This window comes from Pogoniulus pusillus, chromosome 33 (genome assembly GCF_015220805.1).
Source record: "Pogoniulus pusillus isolate bPogPus1 chromosome 33, bPogPus1.pri, whole genome shotgun sequence".
NCBI lineage: Eukaryota > Metazoa > Chordata > Aves > Piciformes > Lybiidae > Pogoniulus > Pogoniulus pusillus.
This window is the reverse complement of record NC_087296.1, coordinates 4213634-4229662: the sequence shown is the minus strand read 5'-3', so window position 1 is coordinate 4229662 and position 16029 is coordinate 4213634. Positions and strand designations below refer to the sequence as shown.

Here is a 16029-nt window from a genome sequence, read left to right as displayed (position 1 = left end):
CTGAAAAAATAAGTTACCTACAATTGAAGGGAACTGGCTTGTCAAGAGAGTGGTTGCCTTGGAAACAAAGTCAATTGGCAGAAATCTGAGCATCTGATAAAGGCACTCATCAGGAAATCAACTGACAGAGGCTCTGATGATTTAGAGAGGAAAAAATTTGGCAACTGGATCACCTCTGTCCTTCTCATACAAGCGAGACCATAGTAGCCCCTATGCTTTCTGGAATGTACACAGACTATGAGGACTTCCAAAGGTAAGGTGAGTCAGCACTGCAGTACTGTGCTCAGTATTTTTCCCTGGAGAAAGAATGCATAATTCAGTGAAAGCTGCATTTGTTCAGAAACTCTGCATGTTTAGATGTTTACTTGCTTGTCCTTGCCATGAGGATGGTAAACCTGCAAACTCTCACCTCCAGAATCACACAAACATGCAGGTTGGCAAAGCCCCTCAGGATCACCAAGTCCAACCTATAGCCCTACTCTACAAGATTCACCTTAAAACATAGCCCTAAGCACCACATCCAAACAACCCTTAAACACATCCAGGGTGGGTGACTCCACTACCTCCCTGGGCAGCTCATTGCAGTGCCTGACCACTCTCTTCTCCTTAATGTCCAATCTAAACCTGCTCAGTCTCAGCTTGAGGCAGTGGCATTCCAGGGAAAAACTACATTTCCAAGGACTGCATCCCAGAGGCACAGAATTGGGCCAGTTCTCTCCAAAGAAGCTGCACACAACAACAAGGTCTAATCCACCAACATATAAGATCATACAGGAGCAGCACTTGTGCTCCTTCCTCATACTGCAGAGCCATAACCATCTTAGAGCCTGACTTGTAAAACAGTCTGGCAATGGGCCTGAATTTTGGGCCACACCTTTCTGTACAGCTAGACCCTCAGCAGAGTCCTGCTGTGGTTTTGGGCCAAGAAAGGTAGAACCTTCCTTGACAAATACCTGGGCACAGAGCACAGACAAGCAGAGGTAGGGACATCCCCAGCCAACATTTTGTGTGGTAGGGAGGAGGTTAAGAACACTTTTGTTGTAGTAAGATAACCCATGGCACAGCAGCTGGTTGCCAAGCCAGAGACTTCAATCCTTCATTTAATTTGTTATTAATTATGGTCTAGTTGATTGGACAGGGCTGGGTGATAGATTGGATGATCCTGGAGGTCTCTTCAAACCTGGTTGATTCTATGATTAGTCCAGACACAGCCCTGGTGCCCTATCAGTTATTTAGTTACCAGTTAAGAGGGAAGCAGAGCCCAGTACTGACAAGTTAATGCTTCTCTACAGAATTGTGCCTCCAGCAAGCACCTTTGATCAGTGAGGTAGTGAAGCTTAACTAGAGAAAACAAGAGAATGTGATCATCTTTTCTGAATTGAACAGACTTGAAGGTATTCCCCTCTAGATGCTACCCTCTTCTCCCTTCATCCTAAGGTTCATGTAACACCTACACATTCTTACAACTTTGGAAGGCAAGACTAGAAAATGGGAAAGCAGGAAAGAAACAGAGGAGCACAGTAACTGAGAGAGTGACTCAAGCATGAAGAATATGAGTTTGAGAAGTAGGAATAACAAGGGGTGAAAAAAAAAGGTAAGGGCAGTGAGTATGCTATCTGCCAGTGCCAAGATCTCACTTGATTTTGTTCCTCCAGAGACTGTGATCCTCTTCTCACAATCCTGGAGAATAAATCTTATGAGTAGCAACTGAAGGAGCTGGGGATGCTTAATTTGAAACAGAAGAGGTTGAGGGGAGACCTCATGACTGCCTACAGCTACCTGAAAGGATCTTGTAGAGAGGTTGCTGTTGGTCTCTTCTCACACAATTAGTGCTAGAACAAGAGGGAATGGCCTCAAGCTGCCACTGGGTAGGTTCAGACTTGTGATGGTTTGGGTGTTCCCTCCCCACTTTAGAAATTGCCCAGACTAGACTCAGCCAGCTCTGGAAATATGAATGCTATTAGGAAACTGGATATTAGGAAACATTTTTTTCCCAGCAAGAGTGGTAAGGCATTGGAATGGGCTGCCCAGGAAGGTGGTGGAGTCACCAAGCCTGGATGTGTTTAAAAGTGATGTGATGCTTGGGAACATGGTTTAGGGTGAACCTTGTAGAGTAGGGATATGAGTGGACTTGGTGATCCTGAGGGGCTTTTCCAACCTGAATGTTTCTGTGATTCTCTTGCACCCATGTAAACCCAATCTGTCTTGAAGTAGAGATAAGACCAGAGACTATTCCACATAAACCAGAATCTGAAAAGAGTTTTGCAAAGCCTGCTCAGATGCAGACAGTGCACAGCAATAAGGGAGTGGAAACTGTAAGTGAGACTCTAACTGTAATTGATACCAATGCTCTGAGAAAGGGGCAATAGCAGAAGGCAGATAATCTGCACAAGTACATTGACAAATAGGCCAACTACTCTCTGACTCATCCTACAGATGAGCAAATAACAATTCCTCTGTAAGCACAATCATGGGCATAGTCCATTACTTATGACAGCACTGGTGACAAAAAGAATGCAGCACTGTATTTACACAGGCTGTTGATGAAGAGCTTCATGCCCATGTTAAATAGTATGGCTTAAAAGAATAATAGAGGTTGATGAAAATCCTTTTTATTCTTCCCAGCCTTTGCATTTTCTGTCTCATGCTGAAAATATTAGCAATATCTGTTTGTGGCAGGTTATCTTTAAGCTAGCAGACAAGTGACAGCCTAATTCTAACCAGAAACACCTGAAATACCAGTCTAAATATATTTGAATCTGAAAGCCACAACACCATCATCTTCCTGTCTTGACTCTTTCATGAATATTCTCATTCTGAGTCCTGTTCAATGTCTTTATTGATGATCTGGACCAAAGGACTGAGCCCAGCATCGATAAGTTTGCAGGTGACACCAAGCTAGGAGCAGGTGTGGAACTGTTGCAGGATAAGAGAGCCCTGCAGAGGGACCTGGCCAGGCTGGATGGGCAGAGGCCAATGGGATGAGACTGAACAAGGCCAAATGCAGGGTTCTGCACTTTGGCCACAACAACCACAAACACTGCTACAGGCTGGGGACAGAGTGGCTGAAAACAGCCAGGCAGAGAGGGAGCTGGGGGTACTGGTAGAGAGGAGCTGAAGATGAGCCAGCAGTGTGCCCAGGTGGGCAGCAAGGCCAATGGCATCCTGGGCTGGCTCAGGAGCAGTGTGGCCAGCAGGACAAGGGAGGTTCTTCTGCCCCTGTACTCAGCACTGCTCAGGCCACACCTTGAGTGCTGTCTCCAGTTCTGGGCTCCTCAATTCAAGAGAGATGTTGAGGTGCTGGAAGGTGTCCACAGGAGGGCGACAAAGCTGTGAGGGGCCTGGAGCACAGCCCTGTGAGGAGAGGCTGAGGGAGCTGGGGATGTGCAGCCTGCAGCAGAGGAGGCTCAGGGCAGAGCTCATTGCTGCCTGCAGCTGCCTGCAGGGAGGCTGTAGCCAGGTGGGGTTGGGCTCTGCTGCCAGGCAAGCAGCAACAGAACAAGGGGACACAGTCTCAAGTTGTGCCAGGGGAGGTCTAGGCTGGATGTTAGGAGGAAGTTGTTGTCAGAGAGAGTGATTGGCATTGGAATGGGCTGCCCAGGGAGGTGGTGGAGTTGCTGTCCCTGGAGCTGTTCAAGCAAAGCCTGGATGAGGCACTTAGTGCCATGGTCTGGTTGATTGGCTAGGGTTGGGTGCTAGGTTGGACTGGATGATCTTGGAGGTCTCTTCCAACCTGATTAATTCTATAACAAAAATCCAGTCCAAATCCATTGTTACTCTGGTCCTGCCCAGACTGTATTGGCATTTCTTCTCTCCCCATTCCATGGCACTCTCTCCTAGATTTACCATTCAAATGGTAATAAAGACTCTCAGGATCTTCATCTCCCCAATGTCAGTATCCCCTAACCCTGTAGATTAAGAGGCACCTTCTTGGAAGGGCAGGTATCAGTCCTCCTTTCTTTGGTGAACACTGGAGAAAGCTCTGCCTGAGAAAGCTGCCACTCCACTGGATTGCTTCTTCCTGAAATTAATGGTATCAATCCACGGTGCAACTGAGAGAAAGATTAGTTAGGAGTGGATTCATTTATTGTGTCCATGTCTATATGAGAGCTCCAGAAGTTGTGAAAATAAATAAAAGAAGAGAAAGACAAATCCTGAAGGAAGTCTGGAGAACCTGCATCAACTCAACTATACAACAAAGTGATATCTACACCAGAGCATTCAGTTCAAAGATTCATCCAGAGCAAACCAGAAGGGTTGCTCCCTGTGGAAAGAAGTTTATCTCCTCTGGAGGAATCCTTTTCTCCAAGGAGACAAGGAATTAACATTATGGGCACAAACCAGTTTTAAGCAGACAGAAGTGATTTCCAGTATTCACTTGCCCCTTTTATCAGTTTCTATTGAAGCATTCCAAAACTCTGAGAAGTACAAGAAAGAGAAGCCAGGCTGATGGAAGCAGCTGATGAATACCTCTCAAGGATTCTGTCTAACAGGCATTTAACAAGGAGAGCAATGGTGACAGAAACCAGGGCATAGGATATCTTCTTTACTGCATCTTCTAATCCTTTTGTAGCTATTTATAGAAATCACTTATTAAAAGTCTGGAGCAGGCCACAGGGGAATCAACTATTTGCCACCAAAGCTTTTCCTCTTTGAGGGCACCTATGTTTCTAGGGAGCCCTAGAATGACATCTAAGCTTTCAGAATACTGAGAGATTGGAAAGGGAGAATAAAACTAATTCATCTTTTCTCACCAGGGAAACTGTTGCTCTTCATCAGCAAACCTGCCGTCACTGCTGACACTGCTGTTGAAAGATGTGAATGCAGAAAACATTTCAGAAGTTTCATTTCTCCAGCAATCACAATAGATGGCAAGGCACAATGGCTGGGAGAAGATGTAAACAGAGCTGAGCTTCCTGATGGCTGTCAGAAATTGCTCCTTGCTTTCCCGAGGCAGCATGTCAATAAATTCAAGTCTGTTCAATTAATATCCCCATTCTGCTCTAACTAGATGCTTATTTGAGACCCAGAACTGCAAACAACATGACAAATAAGTCTTTTCTTCAAAAGGTCATGTTCTCTCTCTCTTTCTTTTGCTCCCTCTACCTTTACAAAGCAGCACTGATTTCATTAGCACTGCTCCTTCTTTTCAGCAGTCCTTGGGACAACAAAAGAACCTAAGATGGAAAGTGAGCAAGTCTCTTGCTGGAATAAAACCCTTCCCTTCTGCTCTGTAATAGCATTAATGGCAGGAGTCTGCCATGCTCTTTTGGTGTTGCTCTGCAGTTCATCATCCACAGAAAAACAGCTTTATTAGGAAAGTTCTGTTGGCACCTGCATAGGAACTGAGAGGAGAGGGGAGCAGGCAGCCCCACACACCTTCTCCTTCACTATTTCTACCATCTTTCTGCTTAATTCTTGCAAGGATTTGCAGTCACTGGGAGACAGAACCAAGGCTGGGACAACTGCCTCGTACAGAGAATGACAGGAGTCCAGCTAGTAAATGTTTTCACATTCCTTGAAGTCTTCCTCCTGAACACAATGTTGTTGGGTCATAGGTTGGGCTGGATGATCTTGGAGGCCTCTTTCAACCTGGTTGATTCTATGAATCTAATTTAAAGTACCTTTTTACTTCATATAAGGTGCCTCAAGTGTTTATGATGTAGAAGATGTAACCTAAGCAAAGCATTATCCAATACCTGCAAACATGTTAGTCTTCTGAGAGTAGAAGCTTCCTAAGAACATAAGTGTCATCATTTTTTTCCTCCTAATAGTTTTGTTTTCATGCATAAACAGCATCATCTTCAAATTCATAGAATCACAGAATTGTCAGGGCTGGGAGGCACCCCAAGGATCATAGAATCAACCAGGTTGGAAGAGACCACAACCAACCTAGCACCCAGCCCTGGCCAATCAACCAGACCATGGCACTAAGTGCCCCAGCCAAGCTTGGCTTCAACACCTCCAGAAACAGCAACTCTATCACCTCCCTGGGCAGCCCATTCCAATGCCAATCACTCTGACAACAACTTCCTCCTAACATCCAGCTTAGACCTCCCCCAGCACAGCTTGAGACTGTGTCCCCTTGTTCTGTTGCTGCTTGCCTGGCAGAAGAGCCCAACTCCACCTGGCTACAGCCTCCCTTCAGGTAGCTGCAGACAGCAATGAGGTCTGCCCTGAGCCTCCTCTTCTGCAGGCTGTTTTTGTTGTTGTTGTTTTCACATTTGAATCCTTCACTAAAAATGATTTTCTTTTTCTTTCATTTTTCCAGATAGGTGGATTGCACCTTGGGAAGGAATCACAGACTGTCAGGGACTGGAAGGGACCTCCAAAGCTCACGCAGTCCAACCCCCCTGCCAAGAGCAGGATCACCTAGAACAGATCACACAGGAAGAAGTGATTCTATTTCAGGATCTGAATATTATGAAGCAAAAAGGTAGCTGTTGATCTTGTAACCTTGCTATGTAAACATGCTAAGAGCCTGCACAAAAAAACCTTGCAAATATCTGTAGGATCCCTAAAGGGGAGAAGAGGCAAACCCAGGCTGTAGTTAACTTAGGTTGTCAACTTCTCCAATTAGTAAAATCAACTTAGGGCTAATGGATTAAACTAGGCATAGAGGAACATGAACAAGGGGATGCAGTCTCAAGTTGTGCCAAGTACAGGCTGCATGTTAGGAGGAAGTTGTTGGCAGAGAGAGTGACTGGCATTGGGATGGGCTGCCCAGGGAGGTGGTGGAGTCACCATCCCTGGAGGTGTTCAAGAAAAGACTGGATGAGGCACTTAGTGCCATGGTCTGGTTGACTGGATAGGGCTGGGTGCTAGGTTGGACTGGATGATCTTGGAGGTCTCATCCAACCTGGTTGATTCTATGATTCTATGGCATAAAGAAATCTGTTTCTAGACTATGCACATAATCATGAGGTTCAGTACTTTTTGTGTCCAATTTCTTTGGCAGTAAGGTAAAAAGTGGGATAATTCTGGTTAATGATGGATGATCTGCAAAGCAGCAGTCCCAGACAAAGTCAGAGCTGTCCTTATGGCCAGTGACTCTCCACTAAAGACACAGTTCCGGCACATTTTGTTACAAGCCAACATGCAGGAAAACAAAATGTCAAATCGTTTCCCATCTGCAGGGAAATTGCTTTTAAATCCCACGTTAAGCGACCTCTATTAAGTCACCGCTAATGAAACTCTTTACAATAAATACAATGTAGCTGGAGGCCTGTCAAGACAGATCATTCCTTTTCACTCCTCCTTTTGTGCTCAACAATCCACCAGGGAATCTCCTTAGGTGATGTCATGTCATTATCTCTTTAAGCATCTCAGCATTTAACGTTAAATTTGACCCATTGAAGACAACTTCCAGGAAAAATTACATTACTTAGAGACCTAGAGGGCAACAACAAACTCACAAGTGGGAAACCTATAGAGGGGAAAAAAACAAACCTCACAAGCAGGAAACCTAGAGGAGGAAAAAACCAACTCACAAGAAGGAAACCTAGAGGAGGAAAAAAACAACTCACAAGAAGGAAACCTAGAGGAGGAAAAAACCAACTCACAAGAAGGAAACCTAGAGGAGGAAAAAAACAACTCACAAGAAGGAAACCTAGAGGAGGAAAAAACCAACTCACAAGCAGGAAACCTAGAGGGGAAAAAACCAACTCACAAGAAGGAAACCTACAGGGGAAAAAACCAACTCACAACCAGGAAACCTACAGGGGAAAAAAAACAACCCACAAGAAGGAAACCTAGAGGGAAAAAAACCTCACAAGCAGGAAACCTAGAGGGGAAAAAAACCAAACCTCACAAGCAGGAAACCTAGAGGGGAAAAAAACCAAACCTCACAAGCAGGAAACCTAGAGGGGAAAAAAACCAAACCTCACAACCAGGAAACCTAGAGGGGAAAAAAACCAAACCTCACAACCAGGAAACCTAGAGGGGAAAAAACCAAACCTCACAACCAGGAAACCTAGAGGGGAAAAAAACCAAACCTCACAACCAGGAAACCTAGAGGGGAAAAAAACCAAACCTCACAACCAGGAAACCTAGAGGGGAAAAAAACCAAACCTCACAACCAGGAAACCTAGAGGGGAAAAAAAACAAACCTCACAACCAGGAAACCTAAAGGGGGTAAAACCAAACCTCACAACCAGGAAACCTAAAGGGGGTAAAACCAAACCTCACAACCAGGAAACCTAAAGGGGGTAAAACCAAACCTCACAACCAGGAAACCTAAAGGGGGTAAAACCAAACCTCACAACCAGGAAACCTAAAGGGGGTAAAACCAAACCTCACAACCAGGAAACCTAAAGGGGGTAAAACCAAACCTCACAACCAGGAAACCTAAAGGCGGAAAAACAATTTCAACACCAGGAAACCTATAGAGGAAAAAACCCCAAACAACTCACAACCAGGAAACCTGTAGGAAAAAAAGAAAATTAATGGGAAACCTAGAGAGAAAAAAAAACAAAACCCAAACCAAACAACAGCAACAAAATAGAGTGAAAAACAAACAAGAAACTTATGTGTGGGGGGAATCAAACAGGAAACCTATAGGGAAAAAAAAGAACAACAACAAACCAGGGAATCTATAGAGAAAAATCAAATAACAACAGCAAAATAGGGGGAAAAAACAAACAGGACATCTATAGGGGGAAAAAAAAGTTCAAACAGGAAACCTATAGAAAAAACAACACTGAAACCAAAAAACAAACAGGAAACCTACAGAAAAAGAAACAACAAACCAGGAAACCTACAGAGAAAAACAACAACAACAAAACGGGGGGGGTACACAAACAGGAAAACTGTGGGAGGAGGCCAAACAGGAAACCTATAGGAAAAAAAGAAACAGGAAACCTATAGGAAAGAAAACAACAACAACAACAAACCAGGAAACCTATAGAGAAAAATGAAATAACAACAGCAAAATAGGGGGAAAAAAACAAACAGGACATCTATAGGGGAAAAAAAAAAGCTCAAACAGGAAACCTATAGAAAAAGAAACAACAAATCAGGAAGCCTACAGAGAAAAACAACAACAACAAAACAGGGGGGGGAAACAAACAGGAAACCTGTGGGAGGAGGTCAAACAGGAAACCTATAGGAAAAAAACCAAACAGGAAACCTATAGGAAAGAAAACAACAACAACAAACCAGGAAACCTATAGAGAAAAATGAAATAACAACAACAACAAAATAGGGGGAAAAAACAAACAGGAAACCAATAGGAAAGAAAACAACAACAACAAACCAGGAATCCTATAGAGAAAAATGAAATAACAACAACAAAATAGGGGTAAAAACAAACAGGAAACCTATGGGGGGTGGAAGAAGCTCAAACAGGAAACCTATAGAAAAAAAAACCACTGAAACCAAAAAACAAAAGGAAACCTATAGGATAAAAAACAACAAACCAGGAAAACTACAGAGAAAAACAAAATAGGGGGGGGGAAACAAACAGGAAACCTGTGGGAGGGGGTCAAACAGGAAACCTATAGGGAAAAAAAAAGACCAAAAACAGAAGCAAAAAAGGAAACCTATAGGAAAAAAAACAACAACCAGGAAATCTACAGGGAGGGAAAAACCAATCTGGAAACCTATAGGAGTTAAAAACACCAAATTACCTGGAAACCTATAGGAAATAAAATGAAACCAGGAAACCTACAGGAAAAAAAATACTTATAAGGAAAAAAAAAAAAGGCATTTGAGGAGCTTTCCATTCACTCTCAGAAGTGAAAGCCAACACAGTTTTTGGAACTGACATCTTCAAAAGTGCCTAAAGCCAATCCAGCATTTTCAGAACTGACTCTGAAAGCACATGCAGGTGCTTTTAATCACAGGATTTGTGTAATGGTGTTAAACCCCATCAAGCAGTTGTTTTGGTAGGCAATAATATGTTTCAAACCATTCTTACTGTGGTCAAGAGGAACCATTTCAGCAGAAAGGAAGTTTCCCTGAGGTCTTCTAAATAAGCATGGCCGAGCACTGCTGACTTTCCTAACCTCTGCAGCATCAGCAGGAGGTTTGGGAAGGGAAGAATCTTCATCTTTTGCAAAAGCAGGGAGCATTGGTTTCTGTGACAAAGACAAAGAAGAGACTGTAATAAAAGCAGAGATGATCTCACTTTCATAGAAGCTAAAATTCAATTAAAAAGAAGACCAAATGATGTCTGCCAAAGGTTAAGTTCAGAACAGGTAAGAGTTTGCTCATTAAGGAATTCTCATTTTCATGTCTAGAATGGAAACATGAGGGATTTTTTCTTTCCCTGTGAGGGTGATGGAACACTGGAACAGGCTGCCCAGAGGGGTTGTGGAGTCTCTCTCTCTCTGGAGATATTCAAGACCCACCTGGATGTGTTCCTGTATGATCTGGTAGAGGTGATCTTGCTCTGGCAGGGGAGTTGGACTGAATGAGTTTTGGAGGTCCCTTCCAGACCCTAGCGTTCTGTGCCTCTAATCACAGCATTCTCCTCACCAAGCCAGACAGATCTGTACCACTGTCAGCACTGAAGGAAGCTTTTGAACATTTCTGGGCATCCTGTGCCAGGACTTCATCACCCTCACAGGAGTGTTTGCTGATGCTCAGAGGGAAACCTCCTGTGTTTCAGAGTGATCCTGCTCTAGCGGGGGGAGTGGACTGGATGAGCTTTGGAGGTCCCTTCCCGCCCCTGACATTCTTATCTCAGTGATTCTTATCTCAGTGTTGCACAGATTTCCAGAGTACTCACAGGATCCAGTGGGCTAAGGCGAATGCCAGGCATTGGTCTTGACTCAGTCACATCAAAACTGGATGCATGAAGACTAGCAGAAAGAAAGCAAACATAGCATGAATAAAGCAGACCCAGTGACTGTGGGTTTTTGATTGTGTGCTTTCTCCCTCTGTCAATGAACATGGGGGAAAGGAGAAAGAAGAGTGACAGCACTTTTACACCACTACTCTTCTTCCATGAATGCTGTTTAACTTTGGTGTCTGGGACTCCAGCAGCATGGAGGCAGATGAATTACATGGCACACCTGCCATGACACAATTTATTCCATACACACCTACAAAGATTCTCAAATACAAGTTCAAATTCATGCATCCAACTGTGGTTAGTGCCCAAGCACAACATGCATAACACTGCAGGGCAGGAGTTTGTGCAGGCTTGAGCATGCTTCTTCCCATACACAGAACAAGCATGGATGTCAGCCAGAGGGACCTCATTACCTGGAAGGGCACTCTCAAGATCTCACTCCCTGCAAGGGCATAACATTCCTGTATGGGGTACATTGAGTGCCTTGGGTCATGCTGCCATGAAAATTACATGGATACCAACCTGTAGAGCCATTCAACCATGTTTTAGCATCCTTTCTGGCATGCCTGACACCTAATAGGATAGATACAGCTCATATCTCCTCCTTACAGTTATTACAGAAATGGAACATAAGAGAGCTAAAAAAAATTACTGGGAAAATGGATTTTAAAAGCCCAATATGTTTTTTTTCTCCCTCTTTATCCCAAGAGAGAGATCCATTGAGCTCTGTGAATCATAATTTGTAACAGAATTCCACACAGAAATACTTCTGAAGTAGTATATATTTTGTTTAGAAGTGAGCATTTCAAACCTCAAGATCTGTAATTATCTTTTTTTTTTTTTAAACAAAGAAAGCTCTGAAAAAAAACCCAAAGATCTATCACACAGCTTACATGGAAACAAGCAAGCTGTCAGAGTGTCTAGGGGAAAGCTAAAGATTATATTAGATATAATCCAGGCTGGGCAGTGAGTGGCTGGAGAGCAGCCTTGAGGAAAGGGACTTGGGGGTGCTGCTGGACAAGAAGCTCAACATGAGCCAGCAGTGTGCACTTGCAGCCCTGAAAGTTAACCAGAGCCTGGGTTAGAGTAGAAATGTGGCCACCAGGGATAGGGAGGTGATTCCCCTCTCTGCTCCACTCTGCTGAGACCCCACCTGGAGTGCTGCATCCAGTTCTGGAGCCCCTATTACAAGAGGGATGTGGAGATGTTGGATCATGTCCAGAGAAGGGCCATGAGGATGCTGAGAGGGCTGCAGCAGCTCTGCTGTGAGGACAGACTGAAAGAGTTGGGACTGTGCAGGCTGGAGGAGACTTCCAGGTGACCTTCTTATGGCCTTCCAGTATCTGAAGTGGGCTTAAAAAAAAAGCTGGGGAGGCACTTTTTTAGGCTATGAGGTAGTGACAGGACTGGGGGGAATGGAGCAAAGCTGGAGGTGGGGAGATTCAGACTGGACATGAAGAGGAAGTTGTTGAGCATGAGAGTGGTGAGAGCCTGGAATGGGTTGCCCAGGGAGGTGGTGGAAGCTTCATCCCTGGAGGTATTTAAGGCCAGGCTGGATGAGGCTGTGGGCAGCCTGATCTAGGGTAGGCTGTCCCTGGGCATGGCAGGGGGGTTGGAACTGGCTGCTCCTTGTGGTCCCTTCCAACCCTGACTGATTCTATGATTATCTCAACTAAAAGCATACCATTGCCTTAAGAAAAAAGGTGAGTTACAGACTGTTTTCCTCTGCTATTCTTCACATACAAAACTGCTGTGATGATTGCTTCTGGTAGCTTTAAATCCATGGGGACTTCCTGGACATGTAGATTAACACCATAAAAGATCATTAGAAGAAGGCAAACGATGGGACTAGGAACACAGATCATAGAATCAACCAGGTTGGAAGAGACCACCAAGATCGTCCAGCCCAACCTAGCACCCAGCCCTAATAAGAAACCCCAGGACCATAATTACAGAACCAAATCTCTTGCTGCTAAAGAATATCTGAGGAAAAAAATTATCTACAGGATATATGGGGGGGGGGGGGGGGTTTTGTGGAAATCTTAAAGCCACAGTACCTGAAAACTGAAGGAGGCCTGCTTTGAGGAGTTTGTGAGGATCCAGATCCAAAAAGTTTCCTTTGGTCCCCTGCAGGTGTAAGTGGCCTCTGAGTTCTTAGCGTTCGTAGAGCAACTCTGGCTTCATTTACAATCTCAGCACTGGTCTTGTGCCCTGGCACTGAAAGGCTGTAGAATGGTTCTGCCTCTCCTGAATCGTTATCCTTTGCAGCTTGCATTGCTCTGCAGAGTACTCCAGGGAAGAGCACTGTACAACAGACAGGGGAGGCACAGAACATGGTGCTCGTTTTAAATCGCTAACTACTCAATCATCAAAGTTTATGCTGCCACAGTGTAGTTACAAACAACATGATAACAGAAGCCTAAGGTAAGGCTGAGGGAGTGGAAAATAAGGCTCAACGATGCTGCATTTCCCTCGCTGTTTCTCACTTCTGTAGGCAAACACCGAAGAGCAAAAAGCATCTGACACGAAGGACTTTCAATCCCTTAGAAGGAGCTAAAATACACCACACTCAGTAGCACGATGCTTTCTGGGCCAACACTAGAGAAAAGCTGTTCCTTAACACCTGATTACATAAAGAACATCACAGCCAAAAGAGGGATTCAACAACGTGTTGTAAAGAGACACTTTCTGTCCAATGAACTTGGGAAATACCCAATAGCAGTTATCAATCTTACCGAGGGCAGCTTCTTACTCAGCCAAAGTGCTATTACTATCAGCAAGGGAAGCACAGTTATCAGCAGAGGTAAGACAGAACAAGCCACCCGTTGTTTTATCTGGGAGCAATGCCTCCCCAGCCCATCTCCCAGCACATGCAAACGAAGCTTACCGCTAATACGAGATAAATTACCAACCCAAACCTCCCGTCAGGTTGGGCAGGAGTGAACTGATGCTGGGCGTTATTAGATACAACGTTAAACACCAGCAGCTTACCAGTCACAACCGGTAGGCTGCCGGCTCGGTGAAATTCTGCAAGAGAAATGGCGGTGCCAAAGCCCAGAGAACAAAGTTGGGAGGCAGGGAGCGCGCAGCTGAGCAGGCTCCCGTGCGGCCCCAGGTGCGGGGCACTCCCCTAACAAGCAGCACCTGCGGAGCAAAAGCCTCTGACGCACCAAGCCCGCCCGCTGCCCGCAGGCCCCGGCGGACAGCAAGGTGCCGGCAAACGGACCGAGGGCCCTCTCCCTCCGGCCACGGCTGCAAAACCTCCCGCCCGACTCACCGCACAGCCCAGCCCGCGACGACGGGCGGGACGACCGGCGGGGCACTGGCCACGGCGCCCTGCCTGCTCGGCGGTACCGACGAGCCCTTCTCTGCAGAGATGGTGGCTGCGGGCCCGCCGCCGCCTCCGCTCGTCTCCGGTGCCGGTTCCCTCCTCCCTTACCGCTGCAGACGATCCCCGTACCCGACAGAACCGGCGCCCTCCGTTCCTATGGCAACGCTACGCAGCATGGCCGCCGGGCCCCGCACGGCGTGCTGCCGCCTCGGGAGGGACCCTCCGGACCTGCCCTCCCCTCCCCTCGGCCGCGGAGCGCGCAGTGCCGCGCAGCAGAGCCGTTGGTGCCCCGTGCGCGCCCCAGCTGCAGCCGCGGGGCCGCCAGCGCCGAGCGGCCACAGCGCCAGCGGGGCACACGCAGCGCATGCGCAGCCCGACCGCGGAGCAGCGCCCGGGGGCCGGGGGGCACTGGGAGAGCGCTGCGGGGAGGCAGCTGGGATAACGCCGCGGGGGTGCCAGCCGCTCCCGGAGCAGCGCCGCACCTCAGGTGCAGCGAGGTCGATGGCACCCTGGGCTGCATTAAAAGAGTGTGGTCAGCTGGTCGAGGGAGGTTCTCCCCCACCTGTACTCTGCCCTAACAAAGTCCTGCCCCAGCGCTGGCCCCATGGGGGATGGTTTTCTAGGGAAGAACACCAGGCTGGGGACTGGCCTGCTGGAGAGCAGCTCTGGGGAAAAGGACCCGGGAGTGCTGGTGGACAAGAATGACCAGGCCAGCTATGTGCCCTCATGGCCAAGAAGGTGGATGGCATCCTGGGGTGTATCATGAAGAGTGTGGTCAGCAGGTCGAGGGAGGTTCTCCCCCACCTGTACTCTGCCCTAGCAAGGTCTCACCTCAAATACAGTATCTAGTTCCAAGCTCCCCAGTTCAAGAGGGACAAGAAACAAGTAAAGAAGAATCCAGTGGAGAAGCCCCTAAACACCTACCGCATGAGATGGAGAGCCCTGAGGCTGTTTAGCCTGGAGAAGGCTGAAATGGGATCTCATTAATACTTTGAAATACCTAAACGGTGAGCGTCGGGAGGATGGAGCCAGACTCTTCTCAGTGGTGTCCAGTGACAGGACAAGGGGCACTGAAGTTCCACATAAACATAAGGAAACACCTTCTTCACTTTGAGGGTGACCAGGCTGCCCAGAGAGCCTGCAGAGTCTCTGTTTCTGAAGATTCCAAAGCCACCTGGACATGTTCTGTGTGATTTGCTCTGGATGATTCCGCTCTGGAAGGGGATTTGGACTGGATGCTCTTCAGAAACCCATTCCAACCCATACCATTCTGTGATTCTAGAGGAGCATACTTCCTCTGGCTGGTCTGGGCTCTCCTTCAGGGTTTAACAGCAGGTGACAAAATCCCAGATTAGGGTTGATACAAGTATTCAGTTTGCAGGGGCTGGTTGTGGCTTGTTGCAATACATTCTCTCTAAGGTCAGGTTTACAGAGCAGAAACAGAGACACAAGAAGTTTTCCACAGGCATGGTGTGGCAGTGGCCAGGATCACATCAGACACCGAGGGTCACAGCAGATTGCTCACCACAGCAGCATCCTGCTGCACCTTCTATCTCCTGTACACTCTTGTTGCTGGCCCTGAATGAGACACTGTTATTGGCAGCAGTCCTGCTAGCAGGAACTCTTGATCTGCAGAGCACTTCTTTGCAGGTCCAGTTACCTTGGCAGCACTTATACCTAGCATCTGCCCATGTTGCTATACCTTACCACTCAGTCCTCCCTCTGCAGCACACCCAGCTTCACCAGCAACCCCAGCTGCAAAAAGCAAGCTCTCTTTCACTCTTCGACTGACCTGCAGCACAAATGTAGTATTAGATGCAGCTGAGACAGGAATGAGCTTCAGTCTGGCTGCTGATAGTAGAACTCTTTAAAATTCTGAACAAAAGGTCATGGCCTGCAGTGA

At 46.5% G+C, this 16029-nt stretch overlaps 1 protein-coding gene across 6 annotated transcripts in view; it reads right to left on the bottom strand.

Moving 5' to 3' along the window:
- Positions 1-14460, bottom strand: part of ARMC2 (armadillo repeat containing 2) — a 54205-nt gene extending 39745 nt beyond the window's left edge. For 2 of the 6 annotated variants that reach the window (XM_064170058.1, XM_064170057.1), the window contains exons 1-4: positions 14073-14458; positions 12853-13099; positions 10730-10802; positions 9917-10076 (exon numbers count right to left, since the gene is read on the bottom strand). In XM_064170058.1, coding sequence (XP_064026128.1) covers positions 9917-10076; positions 10730-10802; positions 12853-13070 — 451 coding nt within the window. In that variant the 5' untranslated portion in view covers positions 13071-13099; positions 14073-14458. Of the gene's footprint in view, positions 1-9916; positions 10077-10729; positions 10803-11317; positions 11369-12852; positions 13100-14072 lie in introns of those variants that run through there. The other 4 variants (XM_064170060.1, XM_064170055.1, XM_064170056.1 and 1 more) reach the window with 4 other exon arrangements.
- Between the last annotated feature and the right edge of the window lie 1569 nt (positions 14461-16029).